At 42.8% G+C, this 22,259-nt stretch overlaps 1 protein-coding gene across 6 annotated transcripts in view; it reads left to right on the top strand.

Moving 5' to 3' along the window:
- Window positions 1-22,259, top strand: part of Pbx1 (pre B cell leukemia homeobox 1) — a 313,002-nt gene that overhangs the window by 229,470 nt on the left and 61,273 nt on the right. For 2 of the 6 annotated variants that reach the window (XM_006496700.3, NM_183355.3), the window contains exons 5-8: window positions 7,013-7,148; window positions 11,459-11,618; window positions 17,828-17,940; window positions 19,277-19,366. In XM_006496700.3, coding sequence (XP_006496763.1) covers window positions 7,013-7,148; window positions 11,459-11,618; window positions 17,828-17,940; window positions 19,277-19,366 — 499 coding nt within the window. Of the gene's footprint in view, window positions 1-7,012; window positions 7,149-11,458; window positions 11,619-17,827; window positions 17,941-19,276; window positions 19,367-21,075; window positions 21,136-22,259 lie in introns of all 6 variants that reach the window. The other 4 variants (NM_008783.3, NM_001291508.1, XM_006496699.3 and 1 more) reach the window with 3 other exon arrangements.

Here is a 22,259-nt window from a genome sequence, read left to right as displayed (position 1 = left end):
GATAGAGAACTCCATTAAATTCAAGAACTATTCTGTAGTAGATTACCATGCACAATACTGCGGGCTGCTTAAGAAGTTCAGAGTTGAGCAACCCATGCTTCCCTGAGCATAGAGTCAAGAAAGTGGCTTGATAAGAGACCCAGTGGCTTGGTTTGATGTTTTCTATCTGGCTTCAGTATGTTCATGGCCTTACTTATAAGTTAATATTTTTTTGACAAAAAAAAAAAGAGGTCTTAAATAGCCCTTTTAAAAAAATGAGAATTTAAAGCAAAAGACTAAGAACCAATTCTTAATTTTTCTACTCTGTGGACCAGTGGATTAGAACCTGTGGCTTCTCTTCTCCAGCCTCTGAGATAGTACTAATCAGGGTTTGTCTTTACCGTAGAAGTAGATTTCGATAACCGATCTACAAATATGTCTCATAGTTTAGGTATGCCTTGTAAGCCCCAATTCATCTTGAATTAGTCATCTTTTGTGTCTGCACAACTCTGGAAAATATTCTCTGCCGAAAGCTTTTATTATCAAATGTTAGTATGTCATGGTCTGTATACCATTTCATGGTGTATATAGTTTTGTTCCTTCTGGGATAGACTGAAAGATTCATGGCTCGTCCAGGATTGCTTTCCTCTCTGATGTCATGCATCATTCAGTTCCACCAGCATCTTCTCTTTCTCTTCACAGTGGTAGTCTTTAGTGGTTGGTGGACCTATTTACAACTCCCCAGCATCTTCTCCTACCTCCCTTTCTTCAGCATGTTTTTTTGGGTTGCATGAGATACAAAATGAGAATGCCAGACAGCAAGATACACCTGGAGGCCAAAAGAATCCTGTAGTCAAAGGAAGGTTAAAAGGGAGACAAGGCAGAAGAGATGGCTCAGCAATTAAGATCACAAACTGTCTTGGCAGAGAACCTGAGTTCAGTACCCAGTAAGAACATAGGGAGCAGCTTGCAACTGCCTGGAACTTCGGGGGAACTGAAGCCCTTCCCTGACCTCCACAGGTACACAGGCACCGTAGCCATATGCCCCAAGCGTATACATATAATGAAAAATACAAATAAAATCTTAAATGAAAGTGAGACAGCTTGCCCATCTGGGTGAAGGGATATGGGTATTGGTAAAAGTCGGTCCTTCAGCAGGACTCTGTCTCTCTTGCCCGGTGGCCTACAGCCAGCTTGGTTTCTTTAAGGCAGCCCATTCTACACAACGTGAGTGACTGGTGGCTTCTGTCTTGGTCCTTCCTCTAGGCTGCAGCCGCCACTGTACGGCATGTGTTGCTTACATCCCCATGGTAACTCCCTTAATTACGAAGCTAGAGTTGCTTTTTACATTGGCAGATTCTTGATGGGGTGTTGTTGGGGGGTGGGGGACGAAAAGAAACGTCAGGTCTAGACTTTTTCTTGTGGTGGTAGTTGTTCAGTTGGTTGGTATTTTTGGTTGGTTGGTTTTGTTTTGTTGTTGTTTCTCAAGAGAGAAACTGGAGAAACGAACAGAAGAGGACCATTGTGTTTATGGGTTTCCATAAACACATCCATACCACTGCACCTGGCTAAAGGTCCGATTCTAAAAAGATACCACTAGATATGTTTTGTTCACATTCGTTCCTTCCTCTGGCCTCTGTCTAGGTGATTCTAGGTCACTCTAAGGTAGGCTCTCTTTCCTAGTTAGGTAAGAAACCTTCAGATCACCACACCAGACCCTCGGAAGCAGCCAGCCTCTCGTCATTGGCTATCTCCTTTTTTTGTATGGCTAGACTTGCCAGCAGAACACCAGCCGAAATGCCCACCCAGGGTGCGGCAAAGCCTGGCTCACAAATAACAGCTTGCCCAAACGCCCTGCTTAGTGAACTTAACTAAGTAACCAGACAAGAGAGCTAGGCCAACCCCGGGGAGAGATATTCTGCATCCACTGTGGATATTCATATCCCATCCTGTACACCCCTCCCCGAAACCCTGCACCGTGCATCTGATGGGCAGGGCCTCATCAGAAAAGATTTCATGGAAGATAAACTAAATACAAAGAGGACTTGATTTAGTAATGGGATTAGTCTTTGTGATCTAATAGGTGTGTAGAAGGGACTGTTACACTCCTTAGTGAAGGGACATGCCTTGTAGCAGCTTTCAAGTGCGCTGTGGCAGATTACCACACATGTAGCAGCTTAAGACCATGCGAGTTTATACCCTTGCGGTTTCGTCGGCTTCGGTTTGGGGATAGCTCTGTTGGGTCCCCAGCAAAAGCTTCAGCCAAGCTATCCAGAGTCAGGGACTACATCTGAACTTTAGGTGCAATAAGCCCTCTTATTCCCTGCGAGACTTACAGGGCTTTGGTTTGTGGAGGCAAGCCCTCTCTAGAAGCATTTCATAATCAGACTGCTTGTTTGCTTGTTTAATCAGACTGTTTGTTTGTTCTGATTAAAACTTTAATCTAATTGCAAGGTGAAACCCCATTGTGGCCACCATCTCAGTCATGAGAGAGAGAAGGTATCATATATGGCAGGGTCAGGGACCTTAGAATCCCGGTCCTCATACTTTTAAGCAGAGCTCTTGGCCTGGGTTTCTCCAACTCGGGTTCCAGCATTTCTTTGTACCTTTGTAAGGATGCGGCAACACTGAACTTAAAATTTCATTCTTCCTTTTATCACCTTATACTGTGTGTTGTCCATCGTGGTTAGTTTATTCAGCATTACAAATTGTGCCTTCTTAAAGAGAATAAAGGGAAGAAAAATAATTTAAGCATCTAGTGGTTTTGAAGCAAAAGCTTATAGGATTTTCTTGGAGTGCAGCGTTGGAGTTTGCAATAGTAATACGGATGCTTAGAGGTGTACTCTTGGACGGTGCTCTGAATCACCAAAGAACAGGACCAAAGCAAATATAGTACAAGGAGACTGACCCTATATTCTGAATTAGCTATGAATCTAATTAGTCTCCTGGTATCAGCCAAATGGTGTTTTAGCTACTAGGATAGCAAATATAATATATAGATCTGGGTCCTCCCTTCTCATAGCTCATGATCTCATGGGCACACCCTTACAGATCAGCATAGAACTGCATGTTATATTTTAGAACATTTACCTACAAACTCTGTCAAATGGAAAGCGATCCAGGAAGCTGAAGACATCTTATAAGCAGTGCAGACCATCCTCTTTCACCTTTTGCAGCATTGCCTACCCAAGTGCTTGCTATGTGTTCGACACAAGATTTCCAAATATGAGTGAGCCATGGGCCCTGCCCTTAAAGGAGTTCTCTTTTTAGCTGCAGACGTATGTCAGCTGTGGCAGACACTGTGGTAGAGAAAATGAAGAGATAGAGGAACCTGGGGGCCACCAGGATCTTTGGTTAACAAGAACATATGTTGTTTCTAGACACAATGGTCTAACAATGTGTATAGAACTGGAGAGATCAGGAGGAGGATGGACCCAATAGGCACCTTAGCTGTACCAGGGGGGATTTTAAATCCCTACTTTTAAGGAGCAGAACCCTCAGAGAGGTGTTTAGGGAATGATTGTGAGAAAATAATACACAAACACTGGAATTCCACTGGATTCAAATTCTCACTGAGGCATCAGTGGTCCCTGTGATCGGAGACAAGTGGTTTATCCTCCGAAAGACTCAGTTTTTGTATCTATAAAATGGGAATGGCTCCTTACATAAGAACGTGTAAGGTTAATTTGAAAAACAAACATTGTGTCTGACACACAATGCTCATGTTGTAATCCCACTACAGTGCTCATAGTAATTCCTAGGCCACCCATTATGTATATTATATTTAACACATTTAAATATTAATATCTTTAATATAGAAATATAACTTATATAACTTTATAGTATGTTTATATATAAGTATATATTATCCATTTTATAGCTTAGTGGTATGAGTAGCAGTCATGTTGGTTTAAGAAGATTTCTATAGTGATTCTGATGAGGATGTTCTAAACTGGAAGAGTCTGAAGTGAACCACTGCTGACCTCTCTGTCCCTCAGACTGAGCCAGCACAGCCAGGGGAGGAAAGACTGTCTGCACCTTATAGAATGTTCACTGGAAATGTTTCTCGTTTGAAGGGAAACATGGCTATCTTATGGAAAAAAAAATCAGTGGGTTCTATAGTCATCTGGTGTTTCTGGGTTGTTCTAAATTGGGCTCTCTTCCATGATGGTTGCTTGAGCATGGCTGCTGGGAACATCAGTTTAAAGGTGCATGTTGTTAGAATCCTAATATGTTTTAAGAAGTAGTTTGTTAGCTCCACTAGCCACATTTCAGCTGCGTGGTAGCCTCAAGTCAGTATGGCTACTCTATTGGCTAACACAAACATGGGACATTCCCTCATCACAGAAACACCACTCGACACCATTAGTCAGCAGTACTGTGAAACATACTGGCTCATCTAAAACCATTCAAAGATAGCAGTGACATCGGGAGTGGAACAAAGGGACAGTTCAGCACCGTGTGGACTTGCTTTGAGGCCATGGTCAGAGGAGGATGAGTAAGCAGCAAGAGGGAATCTGTGCCTCTCATTATCATGGCTCTTTTAGAAAAGGGAAAGAAATGAAGTCTCCCATAGGCCCAAATCAGACAGGCTTCTGTCTTTAAAATGCGGTGATAGTCCATGAGCATCCATGTTTTCTTACATCAAAAGCCAAGATCCTGGTGGGGAGAAATAGCAAAGCAATTTTAAAAACTTGGTGCTCTTCTATAGGACTGAGTCTAAGCACCACTTCTACACTTATAACTGTCTGTAACAGGTCTGACACCTTCTAGCAGTGCATATACATGGTGCACAGACATATGCGGACAGCCTGCCTACACACTATACAAATTGTATACACACACACACACACACACACACACACACACACACACACACACCACAGTGATCACTGCTCTAATTGGCTGGCGATCACAAACATTAATCTACAAGTCAGGAATGCTAAAGCAAGGAAGGCAGTTGTCCAGTTGTCTCATCTCTCAGCCTTAACCCTCAGACACACGTTATTTTCACTACATTTTTTAAAAGTCCTGACCATGGGATTTCAGAGACAGATTAAGACAGCTACTGAGCGAAGTGATAAGCGAGTCCGTTGGAGTAGATGAGACCACCTAGGGTAGATCATATCCTGGATGCCAAGAGAGCCAGCAACAGCTGTCTGCACCCTCCCCACACCACTAGCTCATTCCAGAGAGGTTTCCTTTGAGCTCAATTGGAAGACTCCCAAAAAATACTCTGTAATGCTAATTGCAGATAATGGGCTGAAGGACTGGGGGTTCTCCTAGAGACAGAGGTGGTTCCTGGTCCAGTTCCCCAGACCCCAAACAACTATCTGTAGGAAAACCAGCAAAAGGTTCTTTGAAGGCAAACCCAGAGGGTGTGTTGACCACTAGGCTATCTCCCTTGAATTTCCATTAAGCAAGAACTTTCCACACAAGCCTCTCTTTTTTTCTCTGGGCTTTTAAATCCAATCTGTCCAATTTCTGATGCTGGATGACCCAGAAACTCAGCATGGTTTGGGAGAGTGACTTGAGCTTGCCGTAGCCCAGACATATGTAGTTGATACCTATGGGCAGATGGTGTTCATCCGGTAAAATCAGGTACTTTATTGTGTTAATTAATGCAAGAGGGACCCTGAAAATACAATATTAGCTAAATTTCCAGTCTAGCAAGGCCACCGGTGCTTTCTGTTGGCTAAATTTGGAAGTTTCTATCCTGATATAACCAGAGATGTTCTGGAATTCTTTTCCTTGAGGAATAACTTGGACAGAAAGCAAGGCAGGTAAATGTGCTATTAGAGAGAATTTAAAAAGGAAGGCTTCCCCCACTTCAAGGAAAAAAACCAGGCCTATACAGAGCCTAGAGGCCTCTTTGAGACCTTCCCACCACCCACAGGCCTTAGCATTGAGGAAGCAATAAAGTAATTCTCACTTGAGATTTGTTCAATTAGCACCCCTGTGTTTTTTAAAGGCAGAAAAATGCTTTTATGAAGAGAAAAATGGTCTTCTTTTTGGCAACCTGTGTATGAGGAAGAATTCTGTGAGCCTTTGTTTTACCATTTAGCGGCTTCTCCTGCTGCAAAATAACCTTTCTCTGTCTGTTCAGGGAGATCAGGCAGTCAGGGGTTAATTCCAGTCAGTTTCCTGACCTCTTGCCCAGATGACTTTTTAAAATGTTGGATGCATTTGCATGGGGATAGAATAGAGAGAAAATGATAACTTAGTTTTAATTCGGGGCTTAACAGAATCTCTGTGTCACAGTTTGTATAGAAGCAAGAAGCTGAGTTGTATGCCAGGCAGACCTGAACTATCTCCATACCATACCTGCTGAGTGACTTAGAACACAGTATTTAATCTTAGAATAGGGCCAGGCTGTGGTAACAGTGGCAGTGGAGGTGGTGAGAGTGATGGCGCATGTCTTAATCCTAACACTTTGGAGGCAGAGGCAGGTGGATCTCTGAGTTCGAGGCCAGCCTGGTCTACAGACTGAGTTCCAGGACAGCCAGGGGTACACAGAGAAACCTGTCTTGAAAAACAAAACAAACAAACTAACTAACAAAAAAATGATGTGTGGATAAGAATAGCTCCAGCTACGTCACAGGTGGAATAAACGACTCGTTCCTGCTCATGTAGGAAGGGCCTGGAATGCAGCCACTGAGTTTGGCTTTTGTCTGGTGCTAAATACTCTTCTGAGTCCTTCTTGTACATGGTCCTTGTACACTACCTTGGAACTCTATACATTCAGTTGAAGAAACTGATGCTTAGGTGACATTCAGTCACCACCCAGTTGGTATCTAGCTGGTCTAGGATTTAAACCCAAGGTGCCCTGAATGTACAGATGTATTTAATTCTCTTCTCCCCTTCATTCGAACTACAGAGCAAATGTGCTTAGAAGTTTGGGCATTTGGCCCTTTTGCAGATTAACTTGAACTCAACCTTTGTTCAAAGCTGTCTCTTCTTCTAGAAGCCAGCCTGCTCTCCGTTTGCCTAATTTGACCTTCTTTCTCATCTCTTTCCCTTTCTTGTTCTGAAGGCGGAAGAGACGGAATTTCAACAAGCAAGCCACAGAAATTCTGAATGAATATTTCTATTCCCATCTCAGCAACCCTTACCCCAGTGAGGAAGCCAAAGAGGAGTTAGCCAAGAAGTGCGGCATCACAGTCTCCCAGGTGAGAAACCCTTGAAGAGCCAGCTTGTGGCCTTGCCTGATGGAGCCTCAGGGGGGTCTTGGAGGTTTTTCTTGGGCCTTCGGGCCTTGTAAGATCCACCAGGGAGAGCCTTGAAAGAGGAAGGTAAGCTCTTAGTACTTGTGAGACAGTTTTCAGGTGAGTTTAAAAGCCCAACCAAGGGAAACAACCAAAGGAAGAGAAAATTTAGAATACAGTGTGCAAAGAGAGACAGGCTCCTCCTGGATGGAAGTGTTTATTATATAATACCCGCACGTTCCGTGCCGTTCCTTCTAATTCCGTAGCAGTTTTTTTTTTTCTCCAAAACCAGGAACTTTAATAAGAGTTGGTGACCCAAACTACTTGAATGAAAGGGATGTCAATGCTTTCTCTTAGTGTTCTGACTCTACAAGGAATAACTGATTTGGAGAAGGAATTGAGAATGCCACTGGTTCCATTGGAATGGCACTGAGTGTCCCTTCCTCCAGAATGCATTCACTATAACAGGTCTCCACTGACGTGGAAAGATGCATGATGCAATAGTTGTATGCACATGGAATCTCTTAACATGAGCAGAATAAAAAAATAAAAAATAAAAAAAGAAGCAGTATTGAGCCCCTACTTTAGCCTAGAAAAAAAGTATAAGAAAAATTACATACTCCCCTGGATTTGAGAAGAAGACTTCCTTACAGTAGTGACTGTCTTTGGAAACACCCACTTAGGTAAGGCAGCATGCATATGGGCCTTCAGTGGCTCTGTGACCTAGCTGAAGGTCCTTTCCAGTCACATCGCTTAAAGAAAGAACCTCAGTAGTCAGACTCAACTAGTCCAGTCTCCTGTTTTTCTAGAACTGTTCCCATTTCAGTCTAGGTTTAGATTTCTTGTCTATATAACGGGAAGACATGATGTTCCTTGCTCCTGGTGGTGGATCTGACGAGTGAGTTTACGTCGGGAACCACACACCTCAGTAAATTCCCATGGTAGCGTCCTCTAAACTACTCCATGGACTCAAGGCAAAGTCCATAATTCCAGATTTTAAATTTATCTAGAAATGAGGAAGAAGCCTTCTGGAGTCAGGTTGTAGCTAACGATACTGGCATTAGCTCTAGCAACCTCTACCTCCTTCATGGTGGAAAGCCAAGTGCTGAATACTTTGTTCATTAAAAGAATTATTTATATGCTGTGTCTCCTTTCATCTGTTTCCTATCTATTCCAAGGCCATGCAATTCTTGCCTCCCCCGACCCCCAACACACACCCCATCACCACCACCATCACAGTAACAATTACAACAGGTAGGCTAAGCTGCTCCACATTGTGAGGCAAAATCTGCTGAGAAACAGCATGATGCTATTCATAGACTAATAGGCTGGGGGCTCATTTTTTTGGCAAGGGTCAATGTGGGATTCTAGAGAACTCTTACTTTTGGAGAGTCTTTATTATACCATTTACCAAGCATGGCTGGTTGGAAGATACATGTTAAAGCTGTCTATGTTTCTCATATTTAGTGATGTATACTATTTTTCTTAAGTTTCCTCATGTGGTAGAAGTTCACTAGCCACCCTTTTTAATATTCACCTCATGGGAGCTGTCAGCCATCCTCTATTTCTTAGTACTACTATTGCATTTCCTCTCTTCCCCTGGGCCAGCCCCATTCAGTCCTTTGAAGTCCCCTCTCTCCCTCTCCTCCCTCTCCCTCTCCCTCTCCCTCTCCCTCTCCCTCTCCCTTCCACCCTCCACCCTACAACTGTTTTTTCTTTCCTTAGCTTTCATCAGTCCATGCTCCAGCCAGTGGACCTTGCTCACCTTTTTTTTTTTTTCCAGTCACAATTTTTTTTAACATGTGCTAAAAAGCTCTTGGTTTCTCCCGTGACCCCCAACAAAAATAGGCTCATATACCTGAATCCATCTGAAATGCCTCTGATAACTGTCTTCTCCCCATGCTCCCCAAAGAGCCCTGCACCCCTATGAGTGCTGCTCTGAGTGTGGTCCTCAGAAAGCAGCATCAGCAGCATCAGTAATACCACCAGCACGTCACCTGTGACCTATGAGAAATATGGACTCTTGTGTCTTATACCAGCTCTGTATCTAAATCTTTGCAAGCAGGTTCTGGAATCAGCTCTCACGAGCCATCTGTGAATGCTTAACTCGGAAAAGCACCGTTCTACACACTCACAGCTACAAATGTAACTCCATTTGAATATCCAGATGGGGCTTTTGTCCCGGAACACTAAACTCATGTATCTTACTTCCCACTGGATTTTGCCGTGGCTCTGCCCATAGGCTCTTGAAACATAACATGTTTGAGATGTAAATCAAACAGTCCCCAGAAAAACCTATTATTCTTTCTCTGTTGTCTGACTCATGCTACTTCATCCGTATGCATCCCTAGAGCCCGTCTCATATTAGGCCTTTAGTCTATGACAGTTGAGTATTAATTAATGAAATGTGAACTCTACGTATTATCTGAGGTAGAAGATACTGCTATGTAGACACTATAGGAAGTGCCATGACCTATCTAACATATTCCCAAATCAAGTCTCTTCTCATTTAAACAGGAAATCCTTCCTGCAGTCCCTCCCCCACCACATCTTCCTTTCTTGTTTGTCCACATACAGCTACTAGAAATGGACCTGGGTCATTCCCTTTCTTCCTGGAAGGGTCCCCTAAATTACCTTCATCTTTTCTGTCTTTTTTCCAGTTACTTTTGAAACACGTACCTACCTTTTCCCTCCCTCCCTGTTGCACATATAAATCAATAACCAGTGATAATTATGATTGATTCATATGCACGGTGAAACTTAGATCAAGAGAAATTTGAATTTCAAAGTGCAGTTAGACGTGGCGTCGTCCTGAACCGAGCTCAGAGGCACACCTCCTCCCCCAGTTTAACTCTGTTTCTCTGCATTTGCAACAAATAAAGCAGTTTATTATTGAATTTTGTTCTCTCTTGTTTACTAATATTGCACTGGTACAGTTTGATTTTTGTAACAAAGGCTTGGCATTTCTGCTATTGTGTCAGCCACATAGGCCTTTGAAGGATAGCGAGGCCTTTGAAGTTTTAGCTTTGTTGAATGCATTCAAAACTAAGTGTAGTTTTTTGTTTTTTTTGTTTTTTTGTTTTTTTTTTGTTTTTTTGTTTTTTGTTTTTGTTTTTTTGTTTTTTTGGTAACCTTACATTTTCTTTATCTGCCATTGTTGATGAAGGGTAGAGTGGGAGTTATAAGTGATGTGTGTTATATGTGGGGTCAATTTGTTCTTCCCAGTTCTGTTTTCATAGCTTGTTGTGTAACTAAATAAAAGCCACAACAGTATTGTCCAGAATCACCGCTAGAACATAGGGTGCTTTAGACATCCCTCCCCAAGGCAAGACCCCTGGGGTAAATGTCAGTGTATGTCCTGACTCCTTCCTGGTAAGAGTCTCTGTATAGATGAAGAAGAAGTACCAACTGGAGCCAAGACAGCTGCTGTGAGCCACAGGAAGGAAATAAATTAACAAAAGGAAGTAAATTAGGTTTATCGTGTTCATTGGCTTTGAACATTTAAAAGCAGGAATTCAAAGTAATAATTAGCTGTATGAGTCAGTTGTTTGGTCTTTTTTTTCATACATAAGATCAAGCTTTGTACGGCACAATACAGTTAAGACTCAAAAGTCCATATTAAGGTCATTTAACTTCTAAAATTCTGAATTAATGAATGCATGGAAGCATCCATATGTTGTTATAGATTTATGTGGACATTTTAAAGGTCTGTGCATTTTGATTGCACAGTGTCAGTGTTAGCATTGCTTTAAAAAGAACAAGCATACTGGGCAGTGGTGGCACCAGCCTTTAATCCCAGCACTTGGGAGGCAGAGGCAGGCAGATTTCTGAGTTCAAGGCCAGCCTGGTCTACAAAGTGAGTTCCAGGACAGCCAGGGCTACACAGAGAAACCCTGTCTCTAAATAAATAAATAAATAAATAAATAAATAAATAAATAAATAAATAAGAACAAGCATTTCTCTTAATACATTTATTTAAATGTCATAAATAAATGTAGATTTATTTAAAGATTTAAAATACTTGTTCTAAATCGGGAATCCTAGCATTGGTGAGCAAGTCTTGCACAGGGGCATCGTATTCACAGTGGTCTTGTGGAATTTTAGCAAGCCCACAGTAGGTAGTTGGTCCTCTTTAAGATCTTACTTTTGCTTCCTCGAGGGTGAGATCACACTATCCTGCCCTATCTCTCGATCCCTTCGGGGACCCTTCTCTTTCTCCACGTCTTCTGATAGCTGAAGAGCTAATTCTCCCTTCTTCTCTCCTGCTGCTCTAGGTATCAAACTGGTTTGGAAATAAGCGAATCCGGTACAAGAAGAACATAGGTAAATTTCAAGAGGAAGCCAATATTTATGCTGCCAAAACGGCTGTCACAGCCACCAATGTGTCAGCCCATGGAAGCCAAGCTAACTCGCCCTCTACTCCCAACTCAGCGGGTTAGTTTCCTCTTTGATTTGGGGGGATTATTCTCCATTTGTGTATTCGTTTTCCCTACTTTGAGATTTTGTTTTGATGCGTATGCGTTTTGACTCATCGATTTATACTGCAATTATCATTTGTTGTCAGTGACAATTCAGGTTTTTTATCTTTTTATATCCAAAGGACAGTGTGCTTTTTAAGGTGGGGCTGTCTGCAAGTTTGCATTGCAATGCATATGTTTAACTTAAAATGGAGGTATATTGTTTGGATTTAATGAGACCTCTAGAATCACTGATCAAATTTAACATGTAGGCAGTTCCTTTGGATTTTCCTATGATGTTTTCATCCTTGTTTATCTTGCTGTCCCCATTGTGTCTGGGTCATGTGCTGGCGTGCCTCCTGGGCAGGAATATTCTTCTAGCAAAGGTCTCATTGGCAAATTCCAATCTCCAGGGCCAGGCTACAGTATTTCCTAGAAGCTGATTAGAGATATTATTCCTTATCGTTTTCTTTAATTGGTTTTCCTTATGTAAACTATCAGGAAAAATTACAAGCTATTAAGCCAAACTTTTCCAATTCTAGTGTTCATACTGGAACCTCAATCATGTGCCCTGGGTCTAAGATTTTTTTCCGTGAACATGCATTGTACACTAAATTCAGACTTTAAGCTGGCATAGAAGTACATTTTTAGAAATGCCCTGTTCTGTTACTTCTGAACCTCCATGATTCCAATAAAAAGTCAGTAATATATGAAGTATAACCTCTATGACTGTTTGCTGCAGAAAACATGTGCATACTTCTGGAGGGGAGAAAGGGAAAACAAAAGTTTCCTTATTTAATATGTTTAGTATCGGAAGTCATCCTACTCTATAACAGACAAAACACATTTATTTGGAATGTGGAGTGTCCTTCTAAGTCCGGTGATACCAATAATATACTAGCAAATCCAAATATATTGATTTATAATGCGGTTGCATATATGATGGCTGAGGTTTCTATAGAGTATATATGATGACGTCGGCCTCACAGTCTGGTTGTTTACGATGGGGCTTCTTTGTGCCGTATGCTGCCTTTGTAACTGGATACCTTAGGGCACCACACACTTTTCTTCTGTGAGCTGCTCCATGCATTAATTTGTTATCATTGGGTTCTCCAAGTCCCTGGGCTATACTACCATGACCTTCTTTTGTTTAATTGGAATCAGGCATGAGGAGAGCCCTTGGCTTTGTAAACATTGGCATCATAAGACACTATTTAATTTGATCCAGTTTTATGTTACTCAGCTATTAAGGTCAGGCTGCCCTGAAGAGAATGCTTTTGAAGGTTTTGTTGTTGTTGTTGTTGGCCATTGTTGCTCTTCCTCATTGTGGTATGATTGATAAAAGGTCCAGGCTAACAGGACCAATAACCACAGTTTCCTCATTCCCTATCTGGTTGATTATTGAAGATTTCAAACCCAGCATCACAAGGTGAACTGCGGTGCGAGGCAGACATTCTCACTTATCTCCTTGGAAGAAGTATAATTCTGTCAATATTAGCAAAAATGCACTCAACAGTCCTGCAGAGGTTATCATAATGCAAAACAGATATCAAAATGACTTTTTCCCTGTCCCAGCTATATCTGCATCACAGATGGCTTAGATGATTTATGACTAGTCCTTAGAAGGGCCCTGTGGGCTCCCTTCATTACTAAATCCATAACTATTTTTCTTTCCTAAAGCCCTTAAAAAGAGAAAAGTAAGCATTTTAACCCCCACTCTGTGTTTAAGAATTATGTTGGCTCTTATGGAATGTCAGTCTGATTACAGTTTTCTAAGGAATTTTCTGGTAGCTTAAACTTCATATAACTATTCTGAGCACAAAGTACATTATTATGGAAAACTTGAGCTAAGCCTTCCAGTTGTGCCTAAGTTATTGGAAATAATTTGCTGAGGAACCCTTTGTAATGTTCCCTTTCTAATACGGAGAGCAAAGAAAACACTATTGTCGATGTGCAATAGCATGGAATTTTAAAAGATAAATGTCTTAACGGGAAAAAGTTATAAATGGGCTTTTCTGTATTTTCTTCAGCTTTTAACAGCCTAAATCACGAGGCAGATTTGAGGATAAGTGCTCAAACTTTTACATAGAGTGTTTATTACATTGTGTGCCATCTCCTCAGTAATTTCAAAGGAGAAATGGCAATGGAAGGAGATTGTAAATAAAAGGTTAATATATGAAAAGGTATTTGGGTAGATTTTGAAGTCCGGAATTCTGGCACCCATGACAGTTTTATATTTTCAATATGAAAATGGAAATTCTCCCAGAATCTTTGCTTACTTGACATGCTCATTTCCACTGCAGGAAAAGCAGCACTGCAAAGAAGCCCTCTCCCCTCCCCTGGCTTTTGTGCAGGGAATAGCACTTGAGTGATTAGCAACCCATACCTAAGCAGCTCGCTTTTTTTCAGTAGACTTCCCCCCCTTTCCATTCACAAGACCCCACTTCATAAAAATCACCTAGGACTAGGTGCTAGGGCTTTCTAAGTATAGAGAGATTTTCAGCATCATTTATTGTGTCTTCCAGCAGAGGCAGACAAAGCTGATGCAGTAATGAGGAAGGATAAAAAGAATGAAGTTGGGGGTGTGAGAAATGAGAGAACTGAACGACAAAATTGTAAAAACCATTGGCTATAGCTCACTGGGAGACTCCAAATAATGAGCTCTCGATTTCTCGTGTTTAAACAAAAAGACTATAGAAGCATGAGTTGAGGACTCAAAACGAGGCAGACACTTGCTTGGAAGCAAGAGTGAATCACGATTACGTTCATATCTAATAAGATCTGCCCTCCTCTGTATCCTCAGATGACATGGAAGTCTGGCTGAGTCAGGCTGGTCACCTCACCCATGGGAAACTTGGTTTTTTAGACTAGAGAAATTAAAGCAATATTTGCCAGGTAGCTTCTCATAAAACCTATCTATCCAGTGAGAATCCATGAGCTCATACTTTCAAATACTTTGAGTTTCTTAAGACAAGCACATACCCTATCTTTGTTGAGTCATTAGTTCTCAACTAGTTGTAAGTATGCACCCCGGCAGGCATTCAGGAATATCTTGGAGATGGTTTTCATTGTCGTCGGGTTCAATGGTGTTACTGACATGGATAGATAGAAATGGAGATCCTTGTAACCATCCCACCAATCATAAGATGCTCCCTACGCAGAGACTATCTAGCCGAAAGTGTCAAGCCTGCCAAGGCTGGGAAGTCGTGCTTTCTGTTTAGATATTATTACATTTTATTTTTAAGTTAATTGGGGTTTATTGCATATTTGGGTGTTGTTTCTTTTGTATTGTTTTTCGGGAGTAGTTTAGACTCCTAAAGACCATTTGAAATGAAAAGACTATCTTCAGGAACTTGCCTTACAAAAATGCATGTTAACACATTTCCAAGTCACAGTATTTGCCCAAGCAAATGCATTAGATTCCTGGGTGATCCATAACTTCTTCTCGGTCTAATTGAGTGCAGATGTCACTCCGTGCACACCCCAAGTATCTGGGTGGCACTCACCTTCATTCCTTAGCCAAATTCAGAACCTTTCAGCTGCCAGGCACATCTTGAAGTATGCTGGTTACTCCCCAGCACCCTGCAGATAAAGTGACTGGGTGGTCTCAGCAAGTCAGCTAATATACAGCTGTTCATTGGGGACTCCACAGCACTTCTAAGAAAGCGCATTCACTTTCTGTCTGGGATGTATACCCTGCTCCAAAGGCTCTCCATTCTTTCCAACTTTCAATGCTGGGCAAAGGACTGCCCCCTTCCCCCACCACACAAACACACCTTGATGCCTGTATAGACTTTATTGTGGTACTAGGAGCACCAGCTCTCTTCCATCCACTCCATCACTGCGTCAAGATTCTCAGCAGACAGTCAGAAGCCACGACATGGCTGCACAGAGACCATGAAATGCTGAAACAGCACAGCTAAGAGCGCGGGGGACGATTTCTGCAATTACTGCTCTGATACAAATGCATTTGTACACGAAATGCATTTGTATGCGCATATTTATCCCTGTGTATATTACACAGTCAGACATATTTACAATTTATCTTTGCACATATATTTTTAAAAATCATCTGTGTCAATTGCAGTGTACATCTTGTAGATGGCACACTCCACATCTGCATGCTTCCATGGATGCCATGATCCTTGGCATCAGGGTAGCTCTTTGGGAATTTCTCCTGTGGCCCAGTTTGGGTAATGATTACCAATAGACCCTCAGCCAGGCATACATACATAGTATGTGTGACTAGTAGTTCATGCTATCTGAGAATGGGCGAGAAATAAAGTACCCAGGCTTCAGACTCAGCACTTTGGGGTCAAGGAGCTTAGGAAGTCTGATAACATGAGGACAGCTATTGTGTAGGTTCTTGGTTCTGATGCCCACAGAACAAGATGCAGATATTGCATTGGCTTTATTGTTTAGGCTTTGCGCCTGTGACTACAGACATGATCTGAGGGGGCTACAACTCATATATCGAAGTCTAGGTTGACTATACAAGCGCAAGAATGGGAGCTGCAATTCATACTGCTTCTCCCATAGTTGGGAGGAAGGGGGCGTTTCAAAAACAAAGTGCTTTAGTAATGGAAGGAAGTTCAGGCCAAAGTCTAAACTGCACATGACGAAATCTTATGCCTGTTTTTGCTAAGATTGAACGTTTCTAATTCCTTCCAGATAAATTATATAGAAAAATATGTGCCAGACAAGTTACAGTCTGTTAGTAGATATTTCAGTCCCTCCTCAACCCATAAAGATAGCACTTTCTTTGCATGGAAAAGCAGGAATGAGAAGTGGGCTAGAGGAAGCAGCAGCATATATAGAAATATAGTTACAGAGCTTTTTGCATGAGGATGCAAACTCCCCAGAACACAGGAAAATGGAGACAGTTCTTAACTTGGGGTTGTTGCCAAGATTACAAACACCTGGTTTCCCTAAATGGCTCTTGCCATTGACATGTGATGACACAGTAGACAGTTGTATATCAAGTTCCACGGCAGGGTGGAGAATACACTGCCTATTAAGTGGCTGTTCTCTGGGTGAAAAGAAAAGGTCTTCTCCTTTCCCTGGCTGCGGATAGACAGTTCTCTTGTGGAGCTCAGATCCCTGTCTTGGGAGAAGAGATAGAAAGCATCAAACAGGAGGCTGGGTGACTCCCTGTTGGTGGTGGCTGTCAGGAGAATCTCAGAGCAAGAAAGATCACAGGGTTAGAAGTCACAGAGTGCAACTGACCTGGGTCCCCGAGGTCTCTCCTTTACCAGGCTAACGTCATGTTTTTAACCAAACCTTGCACGCCGAGCTTTCTTTCCTATGCGCTGAGCTGCCCGCCGATTTCAGAGCTCTAATTAGTTTCATAAGCCCTGGTATTCAGGGTAAGCTTGGGCTAGGTTCATCCCATGGGAGCCTGTGTGGATGGATCTAAGGCCAACCAGATGGAACTTCCATCTCTGGCAGGTGAAAGCCCATGTTAAACTCTCCTTCTGGAGGCTGATTTTAAAAATTCCTAGAGGCACTTCATGCATGCTTGAAAATTCTGGGCCAGGGTTCTGCTTTGTCTTTCTGTGCTCTGGCAACTGGTGGAAGACTGGGCTATTCACACATAATCCTGCAGTCTTTGAGGTTTCCTGAGCTATTGCCACATAGCAAAGAAGTTTACCTCGTTTCTAGAAATGGAGAGTATCTATACACCGCAGGAGTCGTTGCCTCTATGTACTCTCCTGCTGTGTGATGCCCCCAATGTGCAAGTTGAATTCAGCAAAGCATATATAGAATCCAGAAAAGGTACCCAGGTGCTCTATGGTGGTGGCAGAAATATCATTGGCCAACCAGTATCGGTGACCATATTCTTCATCCTTTTGGCCTCCTGGTCAACCCTAGACTATTAGAGGCATGAAGGAAAACTCCTAAGTAGATGGCACTAGAATACAGCTCTCCTGCTTTCAGCTTAAAATCACTAGCCAAAAGCAGTCTTCATGACAACTTGGAAGGAGGGATGACTTCATGTAACAGCAACAGTGTGCACCCTCTTGCTTGCTCTGTTCTTCATGCTACTAACCAGGCTCTGTGGATGCTGTTTTTGTCTTACATTTGATTTGGGGGGTTGCTTTGCATGTCGTTCTCCTCTTGGCTGTTGGTTGCAGGGTTGATCCTTTTCCTTTCTGTGATTCAGGTGCCTCACTCTTTCCTTTCCAGGTTCTTCCAGTTCTTTTAACATGTCAAACTCTGGAGATTTGTTCATGAGCGTGCAGTCACTCAATGGGGATTCTTACCAAGGGGCCCAGGTTGGAGCCAACGTGCAATCACAGGTAGGGACCCAGCCAATATGCCACCAGGTGGATTCAGTAGAGTGTACCAGCCTTCAGTTTTCTCAGCGTCCTGCTCCTGTCTGGACAGAAAGAAGGAGAAAGAAAGGGAGGGAAAGGCAGACAGGCAGTAGTCAAATCAAATCAGAGTAAACTGAAACAGAACAAAGACAACCATTATCATAGGGGATGGTGACCATGCTTCGGCTCTGGCTTGTCAGTCACACTAGGAAGGTAGGAAAGGAACAAACACAGAATGAGGTGAAGGAGGCCTGTGAGATGGGGGGAACTGGAGTCTCCGTTATTCATCAGAGGAAAAGGAATTTCAGCCCATTATCTCTTCCACGTTTCCCTCTCATCTGTTGATGTCCCATCTTCAGGATTTGCTAACATCGAGAAGTCATCCAGGGTCAGGCAGATGCATAAGTATGCCCTGCTTTCGTCTTAAGCTTTAAAATTACCAAAACCATCTTGACTTAACACATACACTTAGTCACCCTTGAGGTCAATGGACTCGAGTTTCTGATGATAAAAGCATAAATGGAACCAAAAATCAAGTCATGTGCCAAACCTCTGTGCTTCTTAGTGTAACCATCTACCTTCAAGACAGATACCTCAGGAAGCCATCCTGCTATCTCAGCATGAAGCGTGGTCTGAGAGATTGAAGTCATATGCTCTGGGTCACAATGACTTGGGAAGATAGGAGTCACATCTCCTTATCTGACACATGGAACAGAAAATGTTACATGCCTGGAAGAGAAAGCTGGCTGGTGACTCAGCCCCTTGTATAGGAAGCACTGCCTAGAATCAAATTTGAGGTGATACAGACAGGTTCTGGTCATGTGACTAAATGACTTACCATCATCAAAATACTGATTTAAAAAGCAAAAAACCAAAAAAAAAAAAAAAAACCAAAAAAAAAAAAAACCTTGGGTCTTTATCCCAGTTCCCTCTCTCTATGACATGGCTGTCCAAGACTAAAGAAATACCTCGACTTGAGTTGCACAAGATAATCTATAGGGAAGAAAGTGGGGGAAGGAGACGCTTCTGTCCTCTTCCCTCCATTTCCTATAGCTCCACAGCTCCCTGTCCCCTCACACAGCCTTGTGCAGTCTGTCTCAGTTTCAAGTTTCTTTTATTATTTTTACTAAACTCATAAGTGACAATGGATTTGCCATCCGGGGGAGTCCCAGCCTCATGCTTAAGACTTTCCCCCAGGAAGAGCATCTTCAAAATCTTCACTGTGTGGCATGTCCTATCCGTGCCTGTAAGAAGATGATGTGCTGTGTGCCTTTCTCTCTCTGACTAATTGCCTTTCTGTTGTTGTTCCTCTGTCTAGGTGGATACCCTTCGCCATGTTATCAGCCAGACAGGAGGATACAGTGACGGACTCGCAGCCAGTCAGATGTACAGTCCGCAGGGCATCAGTGTAAGCAAACAAGGCTCCCCCAATCCTTTGTTTCTATTCTATCACTGTCAATTATTTCAAAGCCACAGGGCCCAGAATGCCACTTAGTAGGACTTGTCTTAGCTTTACAGTCACCTAGTTTCTTGTTTCTTTATGGGTCATGCCATCGGCAGCATCCTCCCCAAGAAAGAACGTAGCGATTGGGCAGGCTTCATGCAGGCAGCTGGCGTCTAGGGCTGTCACACGCAATCAGTGTTTGCATGGCACCTGCGGCCACATGCGTTCAGCTGAGAGGAGCTGCTAAACAGGTGACACCTAGTACAACAGTGGTAGGAAATGTCACCACAGGCTGGGACCAGGGCACCTGGAGAAGAAAACCAGTGGCCCAAATCCATTGCATCCAGGTCTATGACCATAAGAATAAAACACCCCTTTCCCAATCTGCCAATAGATGATTTTAAAAAATTGACACCAAGGCCTAGTATGTTGAAGGGACAGGGAGGGGGTGCAGACCATCTTCCACTTGTTCTTGGGTGCGCTGGCGGCTCCTGACTAGCATGAAAATTCATAGCGACAAGCTATGTCGCACAGAGTGAAATCGATCAGACAGACACAAGGAGAACCAAGTGTAGATTCGGGACAGCAATCCAACTTGATTTCTCAGATCAGCCGTCTGCTATCTCAGTGGCGATGACAGCAAGCTGGGACATGAGGGAAGCCTGGAAAAGGAGGTTGTCCTTTAGTTCAGGGGTGTTTTCCAGGCTTTTAGGGGTCATAGGAGACTCTGGTAGGATGACCGGCTTGGCATGGCTGAAGAAAGCGGAGCTTCATTTGGTTGATGGAGAGCCATGCTATTGTTTGTTGCTGTTGGTATTGTTAAAATAAGTTAGGGAGTAGAAGGAAGGCAATATAATCATGATTTAATAATGAGACCTCAGTCTATTCTAATTGAAGCACAATGTCTGCAAGGATGTGGGAGGTGGCCCCTTCAACTCCACATTGAGTCTTGTCCTACCCAATTATGACAGATCTGGAAGGATTCAAGAGAAGAACAACTATCTCATCAGATGAAGAATAATTATTTTAGAAATGAGGAAGGTAGGACTCATGGCTCCATCAGGAAAGTGCCTGCTATATGAGCAAGAACATCTATGGTTGTATCCATAGTGCCCGTGTAAAACGTCATCTGGCCACACATCCGTAAACCCATCCCTGGGGAAGCAGAGTCAGGGAGGAGGCCCCTAAAGCTCTTTAGCCAGTGAGAGAGACTTAGTCTTAAGAAACGAAGGGCAAAGCAATGGAGGAAGGTACCGGACTTTAACCTTTGGCCTCTCCAGACACAGATACTTGTATACATACCAACATGCGCATCCCACACCAGCACATACACAAACTGCACACACCCATAAAGAAGAATTCTTATCCCGTAAAAGAGAAAGAGTAGGTGATACGTAACAGCTTTGATTTGGCCCTCACAGAGAGGAATCAGCTTCATCAGGAGCAGTCTCAATAGGACAGGATTTGTTCAGTGAGTAGAAGCATCAGAGAAGTGGACTTCTGGTCCCACTCTAAAACTGAAGGTTTCACGTCATTAGAGAGCCTCATACATGGCTTGGCTAGTATCTTGGTAAGGACACGGTTAAAGTAAGTCAGTCACTAGGTAGGAGTTTTTTGGGGGGGTGACATCTATTGCTACTTACAGTTAAGAATTCTCTCTCTCCTATTTTCAGGCAGAATCTCGCCTGAGTTCATATCTTAACTACCGATCTGTCTTTGCGAAGGAAGGCAAGGTCAGCCTGTCTTGTTGAACATACTTACAACAGTCATGCCATTTTTCTAGAAAGGTCCAGAGAGAGGATTCTCTCCATACTGTGCCTATGATCACACTCATCGTTGTTATTAGTGTATTAGTGTTGGCACGCTGGGCACCCTGCTCAGGAGAGCACAAGGCCCTCTCAAAGAGTCCCAGTAAAGGAAGAAGCCGGCTGGCTAGGGAATTAACTGCACTTGCATCTGGGTATGGCTGAGCGTTTCTGAGATACTAGGCTTCTCCAGAAATGATTTTGTGCATTAAATGAAAGAGAAGAATATGAAGAATGTATAAGAAGTGGGAACAAAAATATAGGTGTCTGGAAAAAAAAAACCTGAAGGAAGTCTTTATGAGTCAGTACAAAGTGGGCCTGACAGTTTCTTATTTGGCATATTTTTAATCCCTAACTGCAGTACTATAGTAAGCAGTGCTTGATGGGGGCGTCTTCCAGTATTGACCCTTCTGCATCTGGTGGGCTGGAAATCATTTCTGAGATAGTGTAACAAACATGTGCAGACAATTATGTCTGATTACATAACCTCAGCACCCCCCACAAAAAAAGGGGACTAGAAACACCATTTGAGCCACTCATGTGAATTCATTTTTTTTCCTGTAAATTGTAATAACTTCATTTCTGAGTCTTTAATATACAGGCTGAGTGCATCAAAGGACAGTGGTCCTATGGTACGTTGCTTCGGTGTCAATTTTTAAATGGCCCACCTACAGGAGACGAAGCATGTTGTGGCAAGATGTATTTTTAGATGGTGGTATTAGAAGCTAAGGCCTAGGCATACACAGAGTAGGCTTCTAACTGCCAAGATAGAGAAAGAGAAAAAGGGAGGAGACTCAAGAGGAGACAGGGACAGGAATGAAAGATCTGAGCCAAAAAGCAAAAATAAACAATCCCTACACCCAAAGCAGCAATGGAACTCCCAGCTGGGGTCTGGGTAGTCTCTCATTTGATGGAGGACATTTTCTGGGCACGATGCAGCCGCTTCCTGGCTGGGTTTCCACAGCGCCCATGTCTTATCCAGCTGCTGTCTATTTTTAAGTCGTGTAAAGTGTGGACCGCTGGCCTTGAGCTGAGCTCAGAGCAATGGGATT

The sequence above is a fragment of the Mus musculus genome, chromosome 1, assembly GCF_000001635.26.
Source record: "Mus musculus strain C57BL/6J chromosome 1, GRCm38.p6 C57BL/6J".
NCBI classification, from domain to species: Eukaryota; Metazoa; Chordata; class Mammalia; order Rodentia; family Muridae; genus Mus; species Mus musculus.
This window is presented reverse-complemented; position numbering and strand designations above follow the sequence as displayed.